At 54.6% G+C, this 16,640-nt stretch overlaps 1 protein-coding gene across 2 annotated transcripts in view; it reads right to left on the bottom strand.

Moving 5' to 3' along the window:
• Positions 1-8,930, bottom strand: part of kirrel2 (kirre like nephrin family adhesion molecule 2) — a 29,477-nt gene extending 20,547 nt beyond the window's left edge. For both annotated transcript variants that reach the window (XM_088905236.1, XM_088905237.1), the window contains exon 1: positions 8,446-8,930. In XM_088905236.1, coding sequence (XP_088761362.1) covers positions 8,446-8,491 — 46 coding nt within the window. In that variant the 5' untranslated portion in view covers positions 8,492-8,930. The remainder of the gene's footprint in view (positions 1-8,445) is intronic.
• Positions 8,931-16,640: the final 7,710 nt, after the last annotated feature.

Genomic DNA, 16,640 nt, shown 5'->3' with positions numbered 1-16,640 from the left:
CGCTGTAGGCTGCCTTGCGTTAAAAGCGTCCCCTGGATAACTCGCCGGTGTCGCATGACATGGACATTCTTTAAAACAAAAACACCGAAATGGAGCTGTAACACGAGAGCAACCTGCACGTTTCTCACAGCCGAAACACGCTGCGCTTTGTGAGACTGCGCACTCCCCCCTCTCTGAGTGAGAGGCCCCAGGCCTGCGTGCGTGATCACAGCCCCATCGTCTATCACAGGGGCTCGCCGTGGCCCTGCCCTGGCCCAGGAGGCTCAGACAGAGCCCAGACTCCTTGCCTTCCCGAGCTCATCGCTGGGGAAATATTCGCCCACCCGGAGACAAGCCCCTGGGCAGAGCTGGGAGTTTCAGGCGCCCGAGCGGCCGCCATCGCCTGTTCTGGCCCACTGCTGGGCTAGCGAAGTCACGGACTGCTGTGGCTCAGGAGAGGCCACCTCTCATTACAGCGAGAGGAAGCAGGTGAAGGTTAATTCCACCCCGACATGGCCAGGTGTCCCCTGATTGTAATCGAATACACTGTTGTCGATCTCAGGCATCGGGTAATAAACTAGAGAGCACTGTGGTAAACTACAGCGTACCAGCGTTTATTCTTCAAAGACATAACTACATGTACTAGCACAACAGTGTTATGGTTCATGAGGGTGGCAGATTATTATATTATTGCCATGGTAACAGTACGCACAACGAACTATGACAATCGCCATTGAGTACTTCAGCACTGAGCACCAGAGCCACGGGCGAAACTTTCCCACAGGGGCACTCCTTAATCTAATCCCTTCGGCTGGGGCTCCACACAGGAGCTGTGGAGGTATCGAGTCCTGCGTTGTTCCTGGAGATTCTGCGATCAATCCGCAGGCTCTGTGAGCGGGCGTGAGCTCGTCACCTGGGACAGGACTGCGGTGTTGTTTGCGCTCGGAGAGCAGGAGCAGCCCCCGGGCTTCACAGTGAGCTGCTATTTATCACGTTGTGACTCCTGACACCTTCAGCCTTTGTTTTCACGGCAACCTGCTCTTCAGGGCGAAGGGTGGTGGTGCCTCCCACAGTGGAGCAGGGGTATCCATTACCTTTGCAGTCTTGCTCCTGAAAACAAATCCTGTTGACCTTTGCAGACAGCCCACCCCTGCTACTCTTGCCGTAACGCGCCTCCGGGTCACTGCTACATTGCAGCAGGGAGGGAGGAGCTTGGCCTTCACAAGGTCTGGGATCTCGTCCGCCTCTCCTCTGTAGAAAGACTCCCCGGGGGTTTCCCCTTCCAAGGGTTGGTTTTTCACAGGGATGCCGGCTGCTGTTCTCTCACTCCTTGCCGGCCCCCGAAAGAAAGACCATGCCACGAGGGCTGTGCCCTGCAGCGACAGGAGTCACGGTCTCAGGTCTTGCAAGAAGAACAGGGGAGAAACAGATATGGGCGTTTGGTGAATGTTTTCGGTGTTGGTGTTTCATCCGGACGTGTCTGGGTTTTTGGAGCCCATATCCCAACCGGTTTTTACACAAGTGTACTGTGGACTACCATGATAAGAGCACAGTGCAGCGCAGTAAAGCCCAGTGAGATCAGGGTAAAAGCACAGTACAGTGCAGAAAATCACAGTGAGATCAGGGTAAAAACACAATACACTGCAGTAAAGCCCAGTGAGATCAGGGTAAAAGCACAGTATAGTGCAGAAAATCACAGTGAGATCAGGGTAAAAACACAATACAGTGCAGTAAAGCCCAGTGAGATCAGAGACAGTACCCCCAGAGTGGGAGACTCAGCACAACACAGTAAACCACCCAAACTACCCCTTTAAGCAGTGAAGCAGCTCCCATGTCCCTGACTGCAGTTTTCTTTTGCATCTTGAGCTAGTAACTGACATGTCCTGAGAGATGAGGCGTTATTAATTAGACAGCTCTGCTTTGACTAATCGCTACAAAAAGGGCACTGCGCCTGGAAGAGAAAGGAGGCTAATTTTAACTCGCCGAATGAGCGGGGCAGCAAGTCTTCAGCCTCTACAGGCAATTCCAGGTTAACTCCAGCACAGAGCTCTAACATTCGCCATTGGCTACTGGTGCACATGAAGAGCTGATATATGACTCTGCATGTATAATTAATACAGACGGCTTAAAGACCTTCGCCGGCAGGCTTGAGAATGGTCGCTGATGACTCTGGCCTGACAAGTTGTGTCAAGGATGACTGACTTTGCTGACATAGACTCAAAATCCTGGGAGAGGGAGGAGAAAGAAGCTCAATGTGAACTGCTGTCCAGCACAGCCCTGTGGATGGCGTGATAACTAGTGCAAGGTCACGGGTTGAGGGCTTTAACAAATGAGGGACAGGTCCTAGAGTGCAAAGAATTAAGTAAGAAAAAAACCAAAAGCAATCAATTGTTTTTCTTTAATAACAGGAAAGAAATCTCAATCACTCAAGTGTTTTCACAACTGAGTCTCCATCCACTGAAGGAGAGACAGCTCTCACTGACAGCACTGCAGGACCACAGCAGAGTCTCCATCCACTGGAGGAGAGACAGCTCTCACTGACAGCACTGCAGGACCACAGCAGAGTCTCCATCCACTGGAGGAGAGACGCAGCTCTCACTGACAGCACTGCAGGACCACAGCAGAGTCTCCATCCACTGGAGGAGAGACGCAGCTCTCACTGACAGCACTGCAGGACCACAGCAGAGTCTTCATCCACTGGAGGAGAGACACAGCTCTCACTGACAGCACTGCAGGACCACAGCAGAGTCTCTGTCCACTGGAGGAGAGACACAGCTCTCACCGACAGCACTGCAGGACCACAGTACAGTAGATTGGTATGCTCAGCCTATTGAATCCTATCTTGGACTCCACTTTACACTTAACTAATGTCAAAGCTCTGATTGGTAACAGTGATTCCCGAGTTGTGTCATGCCTGAAGAAGACTCCACAGCCGAAACATTGAAAAGGAATAAACCTTTACTTGTTCCTCTGCTGAACAAATGTCACACCCACCCAGCTGTGTGTGTGTATCCGGATAGAGCCCCTTACTTGCTGGCTTGTCAGTGCGTACAGGATGCAGGATGCGTTTAGCCCATCAAAGAATGCCATGAAGCATTTTGGAGGTATGGGGGGGCGGGGCCTGTTGGAGTTGCTCACAGTGGGTAAGAAGGTGCAGAACACAACAGCAGATATCTTTATCTCCAGTTTTCCTGAGCAGGAAGCCTGATTAGGGAGAATGTAACCTATTGTCTCTGCCTTGCCCCTCCCCCTGACCCCTGCGTCCTCCTCTTGTCTTGTTCAGACAGTCGGGATTGTGGTGTGTGAGGGGAGGGGGGTGAAACAAGCACAAAGAAATCTTGTTATTGTTGGCCGTGTTTGCTGAGAACACAATGGAAAAGACTACACAGTAGCCCTTTGTGTCAGCCCCCTCCCCACCCCCCTCTCTCCCGAAGGTACGAGAGTTCTCGGAAGGACAGGGGTCCTGTGGTCCTGTGCTTAGGAGGCCTTTGCACCAGCAGAAACAAAATGTGACCATGCTTAGTGGCGATTAACCTTGTCATTCCGAGACCCTCTGAGGGTTGTTGAAAGATCGCTGGAAACATATGGAGGCTTAAAAGGCCCTGAACTATCTGTGCAGATCAGCCAGTCTCTAGGCCCCAGTTAGTGGCCTTGGACTGCTGACCTGTGGGGCCACAGCTGTTGTACCCTTGAGTGAGGAGCTGCACCTGGAGCTCAACACTAACAGGGGCTGCAGCTCCGCCTGAGCTAATTTATCAGGTTAAATGGGGGATTGCATAAAATTAGAAAAAAACACAAGTGTCACAGAGAAAGCACTGTGGCTACAGAAGCCCCTTGTGCTCCACAGTTCCAGAAGTCCCACAGTGACTTCATGACGAGCAGATGCCCAGTTTGTTGGGAAGATTTGCACTCAAGTCAGAAGCACTGCTGTACTGTACTATACCGACATCCCAGGGCACCGCGTTTCTCCTGATAGAAGAGGGACAACCTCCCCCAGAGCTCTCCCAAAAATAATTCCAACAGGCTCCTGCAGTTCAAGTGATCGATCCTCCCGAAGACCGGCCCTGAGAAAAGATCTATCGATTGAAACGTCGGATCAATTGTAGCAGTGAAGCCGCTGTACTCGGAGGCTTTTCATGCTTTCAGACCTTAAAGGCATCTCTCCCCCGTGTAAGCGAGACAGAGCCAGGACTCGGGTCAGACTCGAGCCCGGAGACGTTCGCTACAGAAATGAGAACTCGAGAGCGTCGCTCACGGTTCCTGTCAGGTCCGGTTCGACAGGGGCTCAAGTTTATTGGAAGTTCCAGAACTGGGCCTCTGCATGAGCTCTTAATCTCTCTTCATCCATAAATTCAGAGCCCAGGTTTATGAAAAATGCAGGGCAGTAAAAATGAACCGGCTTCAGACGGTCCGTCATAAAATATTTCTGATGCCGAGAGCAGTCAGCAGCCTGACTCCTCTTGTAGCAATCAAACGGAGCACGAGTGCATTTGAGCAAAGACGGAAATAAAAACAGAAACAAATGTTTTATCGTGTACTCCTGCTGGTAGTTTATTACTACTTTATATATATATAAATGGATTTTAATGGATGAGCCCTGGCCAGCTAAAACAAAAATAAAATAAATGTATTGCGGTCTTTAAATAAAAGAGAAGTCTTGAAAAAAGGAGGCTGCGGAGGTTTTCAGGTCGCTGGGGGTATTTCAATCTCTCCGTCTCTCTCGCTGCAGGAGCGCGCTGTGATCTCCCGGCTCTGCCTTTGAACTGCGCCCGCCGAGACTCCACCACTGACGGCGGCTGGAGCCGAGGAGGAACTGGGCCCCGAGAGCCCGGGGCCTCGCCTGCCAGCCCCGCAGTGCGCGGGGAGGCGAAGCCGCCGAGCGCATCCGAAAGCGCCGCCGGCGACGCGAGCCTCTCTGCCCGCCCCGGCCCCAGAGTACCCAGGCCGAGAGGCTGGCACAACGGCAGCAGCATCTGCTGCGGTACTGATGCCTCTCGGTGTGTCTGCGCACTGTTACCGCTCCTGCCTCTGTTTTCTCTCTCCCCTTCTGTGTGCCTGCTCATGAGTTTGTCCATCTATGCATCTTTCACAAACATACTGCCACTGCATGTGCACAACGCTGTCCACCTATATTTAGATCGGAATTAAGCAATACATTAATTTACAGACCAGCGAGCCGCGGTAGCTGTTTTTCCAGCCCTGGGAGACGGACTGCAGTGTTGTGAAACCGCCCCGCTCGTCACAGAAGGTGTTAAGTTTAACACGGGGATGCGTTCAAACACACACCGCCTGGTCTTGTTAACACAAAGCCGGGCCCGAATGCTGCAGCGGTGGCGCGTCCTGGGACGCTTATTGTATCCGCGATCGCGCTGCCAGTGTGAACGCCAGCTAGCGAAACGCGGAACACGTCTTAGAGTCGTCACGGCCCGTTTGTCAGACAGCAGAGAAACACCGACCACCGGAGCGCCCGCGGACCTCCAGGGCCCGTCTGGTCCCGGGACCGGAGCCACGCCGCCGGGTCCGAACTCCAGGCGGTGGCACGAGTCACCTTCCGAATCTCTTCCAAAACACCAGCCGCCTGTCTATCAGGCAAGGACCCGCCTCCCGGGCCACAGTCCTGTGGCCGCTGAAGGACTAGACAGGACAGGACACCCCCAGCAACACACAAGACACAGGCCAACGCCGTCTCAAGACGTATCTTAGGAGAAATATTGTAAATAGATATTACAAGTGGTAAAGTGCATACAAAATAACGGCCAATTAAATTAACATATCGAAAACTACTAGAGTTACATTAAAAGGGAATCGCTTATCGAGATCGATGACATGATTAGGCATTAAAAGAGACATGCAGAAGATGAATGAATACAAGATTGATTTGCTTTAAGGCATAATTTCACTTCAGGTTCAGATGTTATAAAATGAGATGATTGTCTAATGCTGTTCTCCCCTTACACGATGTACTGCATCAGGCAAAGATGAGGGAGACTGGGCACAGACCGCTAACGCTGCCAGACTGACCAGCGCGCGCCCCGGGGAAGACGACAGAGGAATCACGGGCTTTGGCAATCTCGAGCCCCAGACGTCATCTGCGTGACGTCACGGGCGCAGATCGGCCGGGTTCCTAGACTCGGTGAATCTGATGTAACAGGGAGCCCGAGATTAGCGCCCGTCTGACAAACCGCTGGATACCAAGTGTATCACGTACCCGCCCACCAGGGGAGACATCGCGGGGAGGAAGAGGAGAGAAACTCAGGCACTCTGACGGAGAATGGGAAATAACTGCGTGCCCTCAACGACACCTCTTACCCTCACAACCGACCGATTCGGAAAATACTACACAGGAAAGCTGGGGTCTCAGCACGTTTTTCTCTGGAAGGGGGGCGCCCACACTCAGAACAAAAACACGCGCAAGCCCAGCGCGCGGGCGGAACTGCTCGCGCCGAGCTCGCAGACGCCCCCAGGGCGACCCGAACACACCCTCCGGTCCCGACCCGCTCGCTGTGGCGCTGGGAGGGCAGGGGACCGGAACGGGACAGTGTGCGCGCTGGACACTATTGGGTCCTATTGGCTATTGGGCTGCCCACCTGTACACACGCACGTCCAGCCCTCGGTCACTCTCACACTGACCCATGAGGTCACCGCGGCTGGAGAACCCGTGTATTCTGTGTTCTTCTTGTCTTTGTGATGGAGTGCTGTTGGATTCAGTGAATTGTTTTGCTCGGGCGTCGAGCGAATTCACGTGTAAGACTACTACATTAACAGACTGTAAATGAAGTTGCCAATAACCCCCCCCCCCCCACACACACACACAACAAGCTGATTTGCATGTCCTCATTTGTATAAAAAGATGCGGATCTGACCACTATACAGCTCGAACAAAAAGAGAAAGGAAACACAACGTTTCGGCCGTGGAGTCTTCTTCAGGTGTGAGAAAGACAAGGCCAAAACGTTGTGTTTTCTTTCTCCTTTTTTTCAGCAGCCTACGCATGCTTGTTCCTATTACTTGTTCCTTTGCAGCCTACGCATGCTGACGCAGTTACACACCTGAACCACCATACAGCTCGTCGGCCTCGACAGGTAACCATACACATGCGCGCTCCCTCCGCAAGGCACGCTGGGCCGCCTGTCCGCGTGCGGGTCTCACCTGGAGCACGGGGGCCCGCTCGCGCGAGCAGCGGCGCACGGGCGCGCGCGCAGCGCGTGAAGCAGCGGAGCTCCCGTCCATTATTTCTCTTGCTCTGCGAGCTCGTGTTAGTATTATTATTATTATAGGTCTAGGGATGCTTTTAGCAGCTCTGCGGGCTCACGAAACGCTGAAATCTATAGAGAAAGACTTTTAAGCCGAGGAGTCGGTGTGCGAGTAAGTGCATTTCTCAATTTACCCCAGGGCGCTGTGCGCTCGGGTAGAGACGCAGCGAGAGCCCCCCGCTCTTTAAGGGCTACAGGGACCCCGCAGAGACGCGGACGGGGGGCGGCGGACCCAGCAGAGCTATTCCTGCACACGAGAAAGGGCACAAGGTGTGTTTCAGGGGACGCGCTGGGTGGAAATGTAAAATGAATAATTGAAAACTGCACCGCTGCGCTGCCGTGCACTGTCAGTGTGTGTGTGTGTGGGGGGGCGGGGGTCTGTGAAAACTGCACCTCCTTACACCGTGATCAAGCGTGGCGAGCGCCCCCCCCCCACAGAAAGCCCTTCAGAGGAAGCAGGCAGTCGGTCGCACGTACAGCCGGCCCCTGACACTCGCGGGCGGCTTGTTATCCCGGTTCACTGCGGATATTTCCCTCCCGCTACCCCTCCCCACGCTCACTCCCACTCACTCCTCGCTCCACGCGCCCGGACCGGACTGTCACCCCCAAACCCGCCTTCTGGCCCCCCAGCAGCGCGCAGCCCGAACAGTCCCAGACCCCGTGTGTGTGTGTGGGGAGGGGGTGGTGGTCAGGGACTGTTGCTCTCGCCAGTAGCCCTGCGGGGACCGGTCCTGACCCGTGACAGCCGGTACCTCTCCGCTGGGCTGGTCACCCGCCTCAAGCCGGAGTAGGAAAGCGACAGTCACTATCCTCCTGCCCCGCAATTTGTGAAATAAAGTTTATAGTCGGCGACAGTATGTGACCCCTTCTCTCACCCCCAGCCCGCTCAGACCGGACTCCCGGTTCTCGTTCCAGTGTTTTTGGCGCAGTGGCACGGGTACCACACGTCCAGCAGGCTCGTCCGTCAGGGACTCCGCAGGAGCGACGCGTGCTCGACGGCTAACTTCAGGGTCTTTAAATAACACTGACAGCAGGCTGGCGGAGAGACAGAGCAGCGCCAGAACGCGCGGTGCCGGTGCCGGTGTCGGCGGACCGGGGCTCTGTCGCAGCGAGCGCCCCTGTAGCACGGAGCTGGAGACGCGAAGCGCCGCCGCATTTTGTTCCCATCTTCGCGCCGGTCGCCGGTCCGGCTGGGAGACCCCCCACGCCGCTTACCTGCTCCCGCGAGGCACAGGGCGAGGATGACCCAGAGGGGTGACATCGTCCGGCGCGCGCCCGGTCCGGGGGACGTCTCCTCGGCTCGAGGCACCGGCTCCGGCCGCGCGAGAGCTCGGCTGGCCGCTGAGGCTCTGACCCCGGATCTGCTCGCTCAGATCCAATTCGCTCCCGTCGGGATCGCGCTGCCTCGGCGATGCCCTTGTGTTCTTCCCGGTACTTTATCCGCTCCCCTGTTGATGAATTCGGCTTCGCCCGGAGGAATCGTCTTTAACTTTTCTTGCTGTACGTTCCTCAGCCGGCTGATCCCCGCTCTTCCCGCGTCCTGTCACTGCCCCTGTGGAACCGCGCTGCTCCGCTGTGCCTCTGCGCTAATCTGCGCGTGTGGCTCCCGTCCGCCTCTCTCCCGTCTGCAGCCTGCGCGCCGCTAATCCGCACTGACAATCATGTGCCGAGCAGTTCTCGGATTTAGACACATCAGGACTGAACACAAATCAGGGAGGGAGGCGACTTTTCCGCCGGGACAAAAAAAAAAAAAGGGAGAAAGTCCTTCCCACTTTCCCAACTTTCGCATTCCCGATGCAGCCCGGAGGTGAGGGGGGCGGCTCGGCGCTCCCCCCGCCCTGCGGACACCGATTGGCCGGTCAGACTTTGAACACGGTGTCGGGGACTGGAGGGGCCGTCGCGGCGGCACCTGCGGGGGGCGGGGCGGGGGGCGAGCCATCGGGGTGCCGCAGAATGAGAAGGGAAAAGTAAACTTGTGGGTTTTGTTTAAGAGCAACTGTTTGCTGAAGTGTGAGTGTGGAGGCGGGCGGAGGGGGCTCTCCCGGCTCTCGGCGGCCGCTGGGGCCCGTGAGTCCGCCAGGAGCCAGGGCCCCCCTCGGCGTCACGAGGCGGGCGGAACCGGCGCTTCTCTGCTCGAGCCGAGCCCCCCCCACCTCCTTCACAGCCGCGAGCTGCTCTCTCGCTCCCCCCCCCCCCTCAAACGCAGCTCGTTTAGAATGAGAAACCCCGGAAGAGCCATCAGGCGACAGTCACAGGCTTCACCGGTGTTGTGGTCTTCTGTCGTTCCCCCCAGCAAGGGAAGGGCGCATCTGCTCCGCGGGGCAATAGGAGAAGCTGCGCACGTTTTCCCTGAAGTATGTGAGACGCGTATACGGCGGACAGGGTATCAAAGCACCACTTAGATTTGTATTATCATTATTAAAGTTACTGTATCCGACATACCGCATTAGTCTGCTGTAATTCTGCCGAGCGCCAGTATCAGGGAATGTGAATAATTCTCCCTGGCTCTGTTCATTCACCATGAAGGACGGAACAAGCTCCAGTTCCAGCGCATTATTCAGTATATTAACCCCTTGCTGTGCACTGCGCGCTTCTCCGAGGAGAAGAGCTGGACGTTCACTCTCGGTACGAGAGGCCAGGCGTCGCTCAACCGCACGCACCCGTTTTCCCCGTTGAATAAAATCAAGGAAACGGAATATTGTGAAGAAAATAAAGCATTGTTTTTGTTTTAACAGTCGTGCTGAATGAGGACGCTCGTGTCGCACTGCTCTCTCGAGGGCTCAGCTCGCGCCAGGGCGATCCCAGCATTCCGCCAGTCCTTTCTTTCGCACGTGACCAGACTCCAGACCCCCGCAACCCTCTGCGTAAAGCAAGGTCTCCTGTTTTTTGTCCTCAGAACGGCCCTAAGCTTCATCTGAGGACTAAACTAAAAGCCCGTCAGGGGTTTGTAACCACCTGCCTGACACACGCCGCCACGCCGTTTCCTTCGTTCCGATGCTAAAAAGGTTCAGTTCCCTCAGTCCCGGGGTGCAGCGTGAAGTGGGGTTGTCAGCAGATGAGCGAGGTCATTTATCCGCTTGCGAGTCAGGCCAGGCGAGGAGCAGGCCTGGTCATCGCCTTCACTGCGCTGTGGTGACCGGAACCGCACTCGATGGTGCTGTTCAGCTCTCACTGTGCAATTTCACCACGAACCCCCCCCCGGACCGAGCCTCCCCGCGTGGTGGGGCAGGTTGCAGGGGTGGGGCACAGGCTGTGCAGCCAAGTGGCTGAAGCCGATACCCTGACTTCTCGCAGGAAACAGCAGGATGAGACCCTCGATCGCTCAGCTACTAACTGCCGAACGGCTGGGCGAACAGCCGGTGCCGGGTTTCCCATGAGGCAGTGCAGGCACCGTGCCCAGGGCCCAGGAAGGAGGGAAACACCAGTGACTGACGGAAAACCAGCTGAAACAGCTTGCTTGCGATCGACTTGAGGTGCTCCAGATCAATAATCACACGCTCTCCAGGCGGCTGCACTAGGAACGTGGAGTATGGACGTGCGACTCGCCCCATCAGTCACGTGGTTTAGCACTAGACGAGTTTAAAGTGCGTCACGTCCATGGACGCCATCCACCTCTTTCTGCACGGGTCGGAGAGAGAGTGCCGTCGGCCTGCGCACCCCACTCCGGCCCGGCGCACCCCCCACTCCGGCCCTGCGGTCGGCTCCTCTGCTTTGTAGCCTCTCTCTGGTTCCTGTTACCCCACCAGCGCGTCGCGCGGGCCGGCAAGACAGATGTTCGCGAAGGGACGCGGCACGAGGCGTGGGATCCGGCAGGCTGAGAGCACCGTTCGCACGGGACGAGTTTAAAGCCGAGCAGAAATGTGTTTGCCTTGTTAAAAAACAAACAAACAAAAACAAACAAACAAAATAATTGGCTTCCGAAATAAAAGAAGGGTCTAAAATCACCCGGCTCGAATTCGCCTGAATTATTCATAAAAAGGCGGAATGTTAAAGTGCTTAATAATGTATGCAGTTTGATATTTACTAAACTGTTAAGCGGGGGGGAATCCGATGACAGCTCTGAAGTGCTTTTTGTACGCCTCGGTAATTGAGGACATGGGCGAGAGGAGACGGGGCCGGCGCTCGGTGTTACCAAGGCTGATCGTCGCCGCCTGACGAACAGGAGCGCGGCTGCATCGCAAAGTTCTGAGACGGCGGGGGCTTCGGGCTCACGAAACGTTTCACCGTCGCCTGCGATTTACAACCGTTCTTCTCGCTCAGAGGAGAACACGCGTGACGTGTCCAATAAATCATCACCAGGTTTGTAGACGCCCCGCTGTCCTGCGGCTCAGCCCGTCTGCTGTGGAATAAGATGGGCGTGACTTTGAAAAAGACCCCGTTTTCGCAAGTTGTACACATGTTCGCTTTATTTCCTCTCACAACGTAGTTGATCCGTTTTTACTAGTTTTATTGTCTGTTTATCCTGTTAGCTATAATACTATAGTAAATATAGGGTCTATGCTGGACAGTGGAAGAGATGGTTGAACTGCAGACACACTGACTGACCCTCCAGGACCAGGACTGGACAGCCCTGCAGACACACTGACCGACCCTCCAGGACCAGGACTGGACAGCCCTGCAGACACACTGACCGGCCCTCCAGGACCAGGACTGGACAGCCCCGCGGACACACTGACCGGCTCTCCAGGACCAGGACTGGACAGCCCTGCAGACACACTGACTGGACTAGGACAAGTGCTCTATGGTGACATAAACCGTGCTGTCTCTGCTCTGTGGATGGACAAACGGACAGTCCAGAGGGGGCAGCTGTTCATAATTAGGTCGTGCTTTTGCGACGCTGTGACAGTCTGACAGAGAGAGAGCCCTAACGATGATCTGGCACGAGCTTGACGAAGCCGGGGAAGTGACAGGCGCGCGGTCATACATTATTCATCGTCACAGAGCTGCGCCTGGCATTTTCATTTCTGATTTGTTTTCGTACTTCATTTGCGGTCGAGCTCTGACGGATCGCGGCAGAATCAAAAGTAAAAGAAGGCATCTGCGGTCAGCTCCTCTTAGGATCAGGGTCCAGTCATGTCCAGTCATGTCCAGGCGCTGTCGTCCAGCTGAGCTGTGTTTGCACAGGATCTGGCAGGGGTGACCAGAGCACTGACTGCTGTCCGGGCACTCAGGATGATGTATGCTTGTTTGTTTTGTCCCCTAATTAGCTGCTCCCACTAAATGGTCCTGAAGCTACCAAGATACTGGGTGATCAGTCAGTGCCTGCAAGCCCTGGGTGTGAAGTGAAGAGCAGTCGTTGTGCACAAGGGGCCCTGTTGTTTGGCATAAGATCACAACAGGAAGAAGGGCTGCAAACGAGAAAGGGCCAATCAGCTCATCCCTCTTGCTTGTCTTACTGGTAGTTAGGTGACCCGCTGCATTGTGCCCCCCCATTTCTTGAAAGATCTCGGGGAGCCCACTCTAATGACATGTCTGGGACGTTTTGCTCCATGCACCCACCACTCTTCGTGTAAAGACAAATGCCTAAACACAAACCCCGAGGTTGTGGGTGAACTGTTATTTGTTTTTTGCATTTTCATCTGTATTTTCCCCGCTAACCACCCCCCATGGTGTCTCATCAGCGAGGCAGCGCGAGAGTGACACGTTGGCACAGAAACTCGGACTCCCGGGACGTTGAACACTGCCCTTCAGGAAGTGCTGTGACCGCACTGCAGCTAGGCTGCTAACGCACTTCAGGGATCTGGAATGAGATTAGCAGCAGCGCCCTAAATAGCTCTGGAAATCACGCCTTAAAGCAAACTGCTGCTTTCTCACAGAGGCCAGCCTCAGGGTTAAGCACAGGCTGAGACCTATAGTGCAGACCCTGTCTTGGTAGAGTCTGTGCTCACGTCAGAGGGCTGAGCTCATTAGGTGACTGTGCCCAGGACTGCTGACGTACACATTTCCAAGCACCACTGGGGATGTTTTGTTTGGAGGGTATTTGATGTATTCTTGGTGTTTGGTAAAAATTACCCCCTGTGACTTCTAGAGTCTAGAATTCTGCAGTGCTGTCAGTGAGAGCTGTGTCTCTCTTCCAGTGGATGGAGACTCTGCTGTGGTCCTTCAGTGCTGTCAGTGAGAGCTGTGTCTCTCCTCCAGTGGACGGAGACTCTGCTGTGGTCCTGCAGTGCTGTCAGTGAGAGCTGCGTCTCTCCTCCAGGGGATGGAGACTCTGCTGTGATCCTGCAGTGCTGTCAGTGAGAGCTGTGTCTCTTCTCCAGTGGATGGAGACTCTGCTGTGGTCCTGCAGTGCTGTCAGTGAGAGCTGCCTCTCTCCTCCAGGGGATGGAGACACTGCTGTGATCCTGCAGTGCTGTCAGTGAGAGCTGCGTCTCTCCTCCAGGGGATGGAGACTCTGCTGTGATCCTGCAGTGCTGTCAGTGAGAGCTGCGTCTCTCCTCCAGGGGATGGAGACACTGCTGTGATCCTGCAGTGCTGTCAGTGAGAGCTGCGTCTCTCCTCCAGGGGATGGAGACACTGCTGTGATCCTGCAGTGCTGTCAGTGAGAGCTGCGTCTCTCCTCCAGGGGATGGAGACTCTGCTGTGATCCTGCAGTGCTGTCAGTGAGAGCTGCGTCTCTCCTCCAGGGGATGGAGACTCTGCTGTGATCCTGCAGTGCTGTCAGTGAGAGCTGTGGCTCTCCTCCAGTCAATGCTGACTCTACTGTGGTCTTACAGAGCTGCTGGGGTTCTGCGTAGGTATTTCACTGCTCAGTGTAGCTGATGGCCTGGAAGCAGAGGGCGTTCTGCTCCATTACGTTAATAATTGATCTGATTAAGCAATTGGGCGCTGGGCTGGAAACCAACCAGAAGTTGCCCATATCTCTTGGGGCGCGTTGCGGTTGTCATGGCGAGCGCCCCACCTTCCTCCACCACGACACCGCGAACAGCAGCTGTTCGGGAAGACGGACAAGGGCACCTTTTCCATTTCCACAAGCTTTCTGGCTTTCAGTCCCTCTCTGTGTATGGCACCAATACAATACCCGCGCAGCATTCTGGAAACATAATTTTAAATGTTTAAAGGTACAAACACAAAGACACAATATGAAATAGAAATATATGTGCATTTTTCATGTCTATAGACATAACTACATATATATGCATATTTGAGACCTGTACATGTCTTTAATTTGTCTCTCTACACAGTCTCAGACAATGAGCAGGAAATTTTATATCAGAAGAAAATGTGGCACAAAAAATTAAACAATAGATTCTTGAAATCAGGGCTGTCCAGCCCAAAACCTTGCAGTCCAACTCACATCTTAGCAAACTCACTTATCTTATTATTGGCTTAATGAAGCCAACCAGCAATCTGTTTATCCTGTTAGCTATAATACTATAGTAAATACTGTAATTATCACAAACCAGCAGTCGTGTTCTTACCTTGACACCTCAGTGCTCTGTGAGCGGCAGTAACACAGTGCCGAGGACTGTATCAAGTGACTCATCACAGGGGGTCTGTGCAGGACAGTGGAAGATATGGTTGAACTGCAGACACACTGACTGACCCTCCAGGACCAGGACTGGACAGCCCTGCGGACACACTGACTGACCCTCCAGGACCAGGACTGGACAGCCCTGCAGACACACTGACTGGTCCTCCAGGACCAGGACTGGACAGCCCTGCAGACACACTGACTGGTCCTCCAGGACCAGGACTGGACAGCCCCGCGGACACACTGGCTGACCCTCCAGGACCAGGACTGGACAGCCCCGCAGACACACTGACTGACCCTCCAGGACCAGGACTGGACAGCCCTGCGGACACACTGACTGACCCTCCAGGACCAGGACTGGACAGCCCTGCAGACACACTGACTGGTCCTCCAGGACCAGGACTGGACAGCCCAGCTTTCATTGTTGTTTCATTGTATCTGCAGTTGTGCAGACAGGCAAAAGACTGCGCAATGAAAGAAGAGTGAAGTATTCATGGAAGCTGAGCTTTGTGACTCTCATCCCACCCTCAAGAGTTTTGCTGAGATAATTATCTTGATTAGAGAAGAAAGCCCATTTCCTGAGCCCGTCTTTCAGCAGCTCTGTGATCAGTGTGACACACTTTCCGCCCCAGAGGCTCCAGTCAGTGCAGAACCGCAGTTTCTCCTCGTGAACAAAACCAAAAAGTGCAGTGGTGTCAAGGCTACGATCTTCAAGGCGCTATATAGCGGTGAGACCACGGTGTCGCCCTCTTCAACACACCCCCTGAACAGCACAGGAGAGAAGCCGGTGCTTACAGAAACCCCTCTGTGACACCCCTTCATGCTCGCAGGCGTGACAAATAAATAATGACCGCTCACATTTTTAATTTACAAGGCCGATGAAAAATTAAGCACGTCAGCCCGAGACATGGATTAAAAACGAAATAAATACAACGCCGGGGGAGGAGGGAGGGGGCCGTGGGGACCCCCCGTCTGTCTTTAAGGAACCGCGCGCTCGCTGGGTCAGGACCCCGGGCCGGGCAGCGCGACCCCCTGTCTCAGACAGCCGCCCCCTGCGCTCCTCGTCACTGTAATGCCTGCTGATAGGTGCCAACTATTAATAGAGGGAGCTGGCGCCGCAGTGGAGCTGCTTGCACTTCTGAATCCCCCCTTGTCCCCCCTCGTTACTCACCTTCACTTCATTCAAACAGAAACAGGGCCCGCGGGCGGCGCCGGGGAACGTCGACCACGAGCGGTCGTTTCGACGCCAGGGCCGAAAATCCGGGAAATCCGGCACTGCTCTTGGCCACCCTGAGACCTGAGAGTGGAAAAAAAAAAGTTTGGAACATGATTCTGGTCTCAAAATGAGAAATTGAAATGAAATTGAGAAATAATAACCAAGAAAACAACAGGATATGTGGGGTACGTGTGGCCTTTGCTGTGTGTGTTGGTGTTAGCAAGCGTTACCAATCCGTTCTCCTCCCCCTTTGGAGATGATCCCCGTGTCGTTAGGGTCTTTTCCGAAGGGCTCTTATTCTTCGGCAGCTCCTTCAGCCGCACGCTCCTGCAGCGACCCTGGGAGGCAGCTCTTCCCGGGCGCTGTGGGTGGCCGGGGTGTCAGGCGAGAGCGCAGATCAGACCTTCCAGTCAGTGGTGCTGACGCCCAGGCTGGGGGTATTGATCGCTCTCTCGGCTGCAGGCAGCCGGCCTGTTGTCAGGAACCCCGAGACAGGGATGAGCGAGCAGCACGACCCTCTTCCAGCTTCCAGGGGAAAACACACCTTAAGCAGGAAGTCAAACCGAAGGCGTTTTCCACAGCTGGGCCTCAGAATTTATGACACATCCACACAATCAATTTAGCTCTGTGTGACACACACAATCACAGACAGATACACACACAATCACAGAGAGATACACACACACAATCTCAGACAGTTACACACACACAATCACAGGC

The sequence above is a fragment of the Atractosteus spatula genome, chromosome 25 (genome assembly GCF_055471065.1).
Source record: "Atractosteus spatula isolate fAtrSpa1 chromosome 25, fAtrSpa1.hap1, whole genome shotgun sequence".
NCBI lineage: Eukaryota > Metazoa > Chordata > Actinopteri > Semionotiformes > Lepisosteidae > Atractosteus > Atractosteus spatula.
Note: the sequence above shows the minus strand (reverse complement) of the source record. Positions and strands in the feature narration are given on the sequence as shown.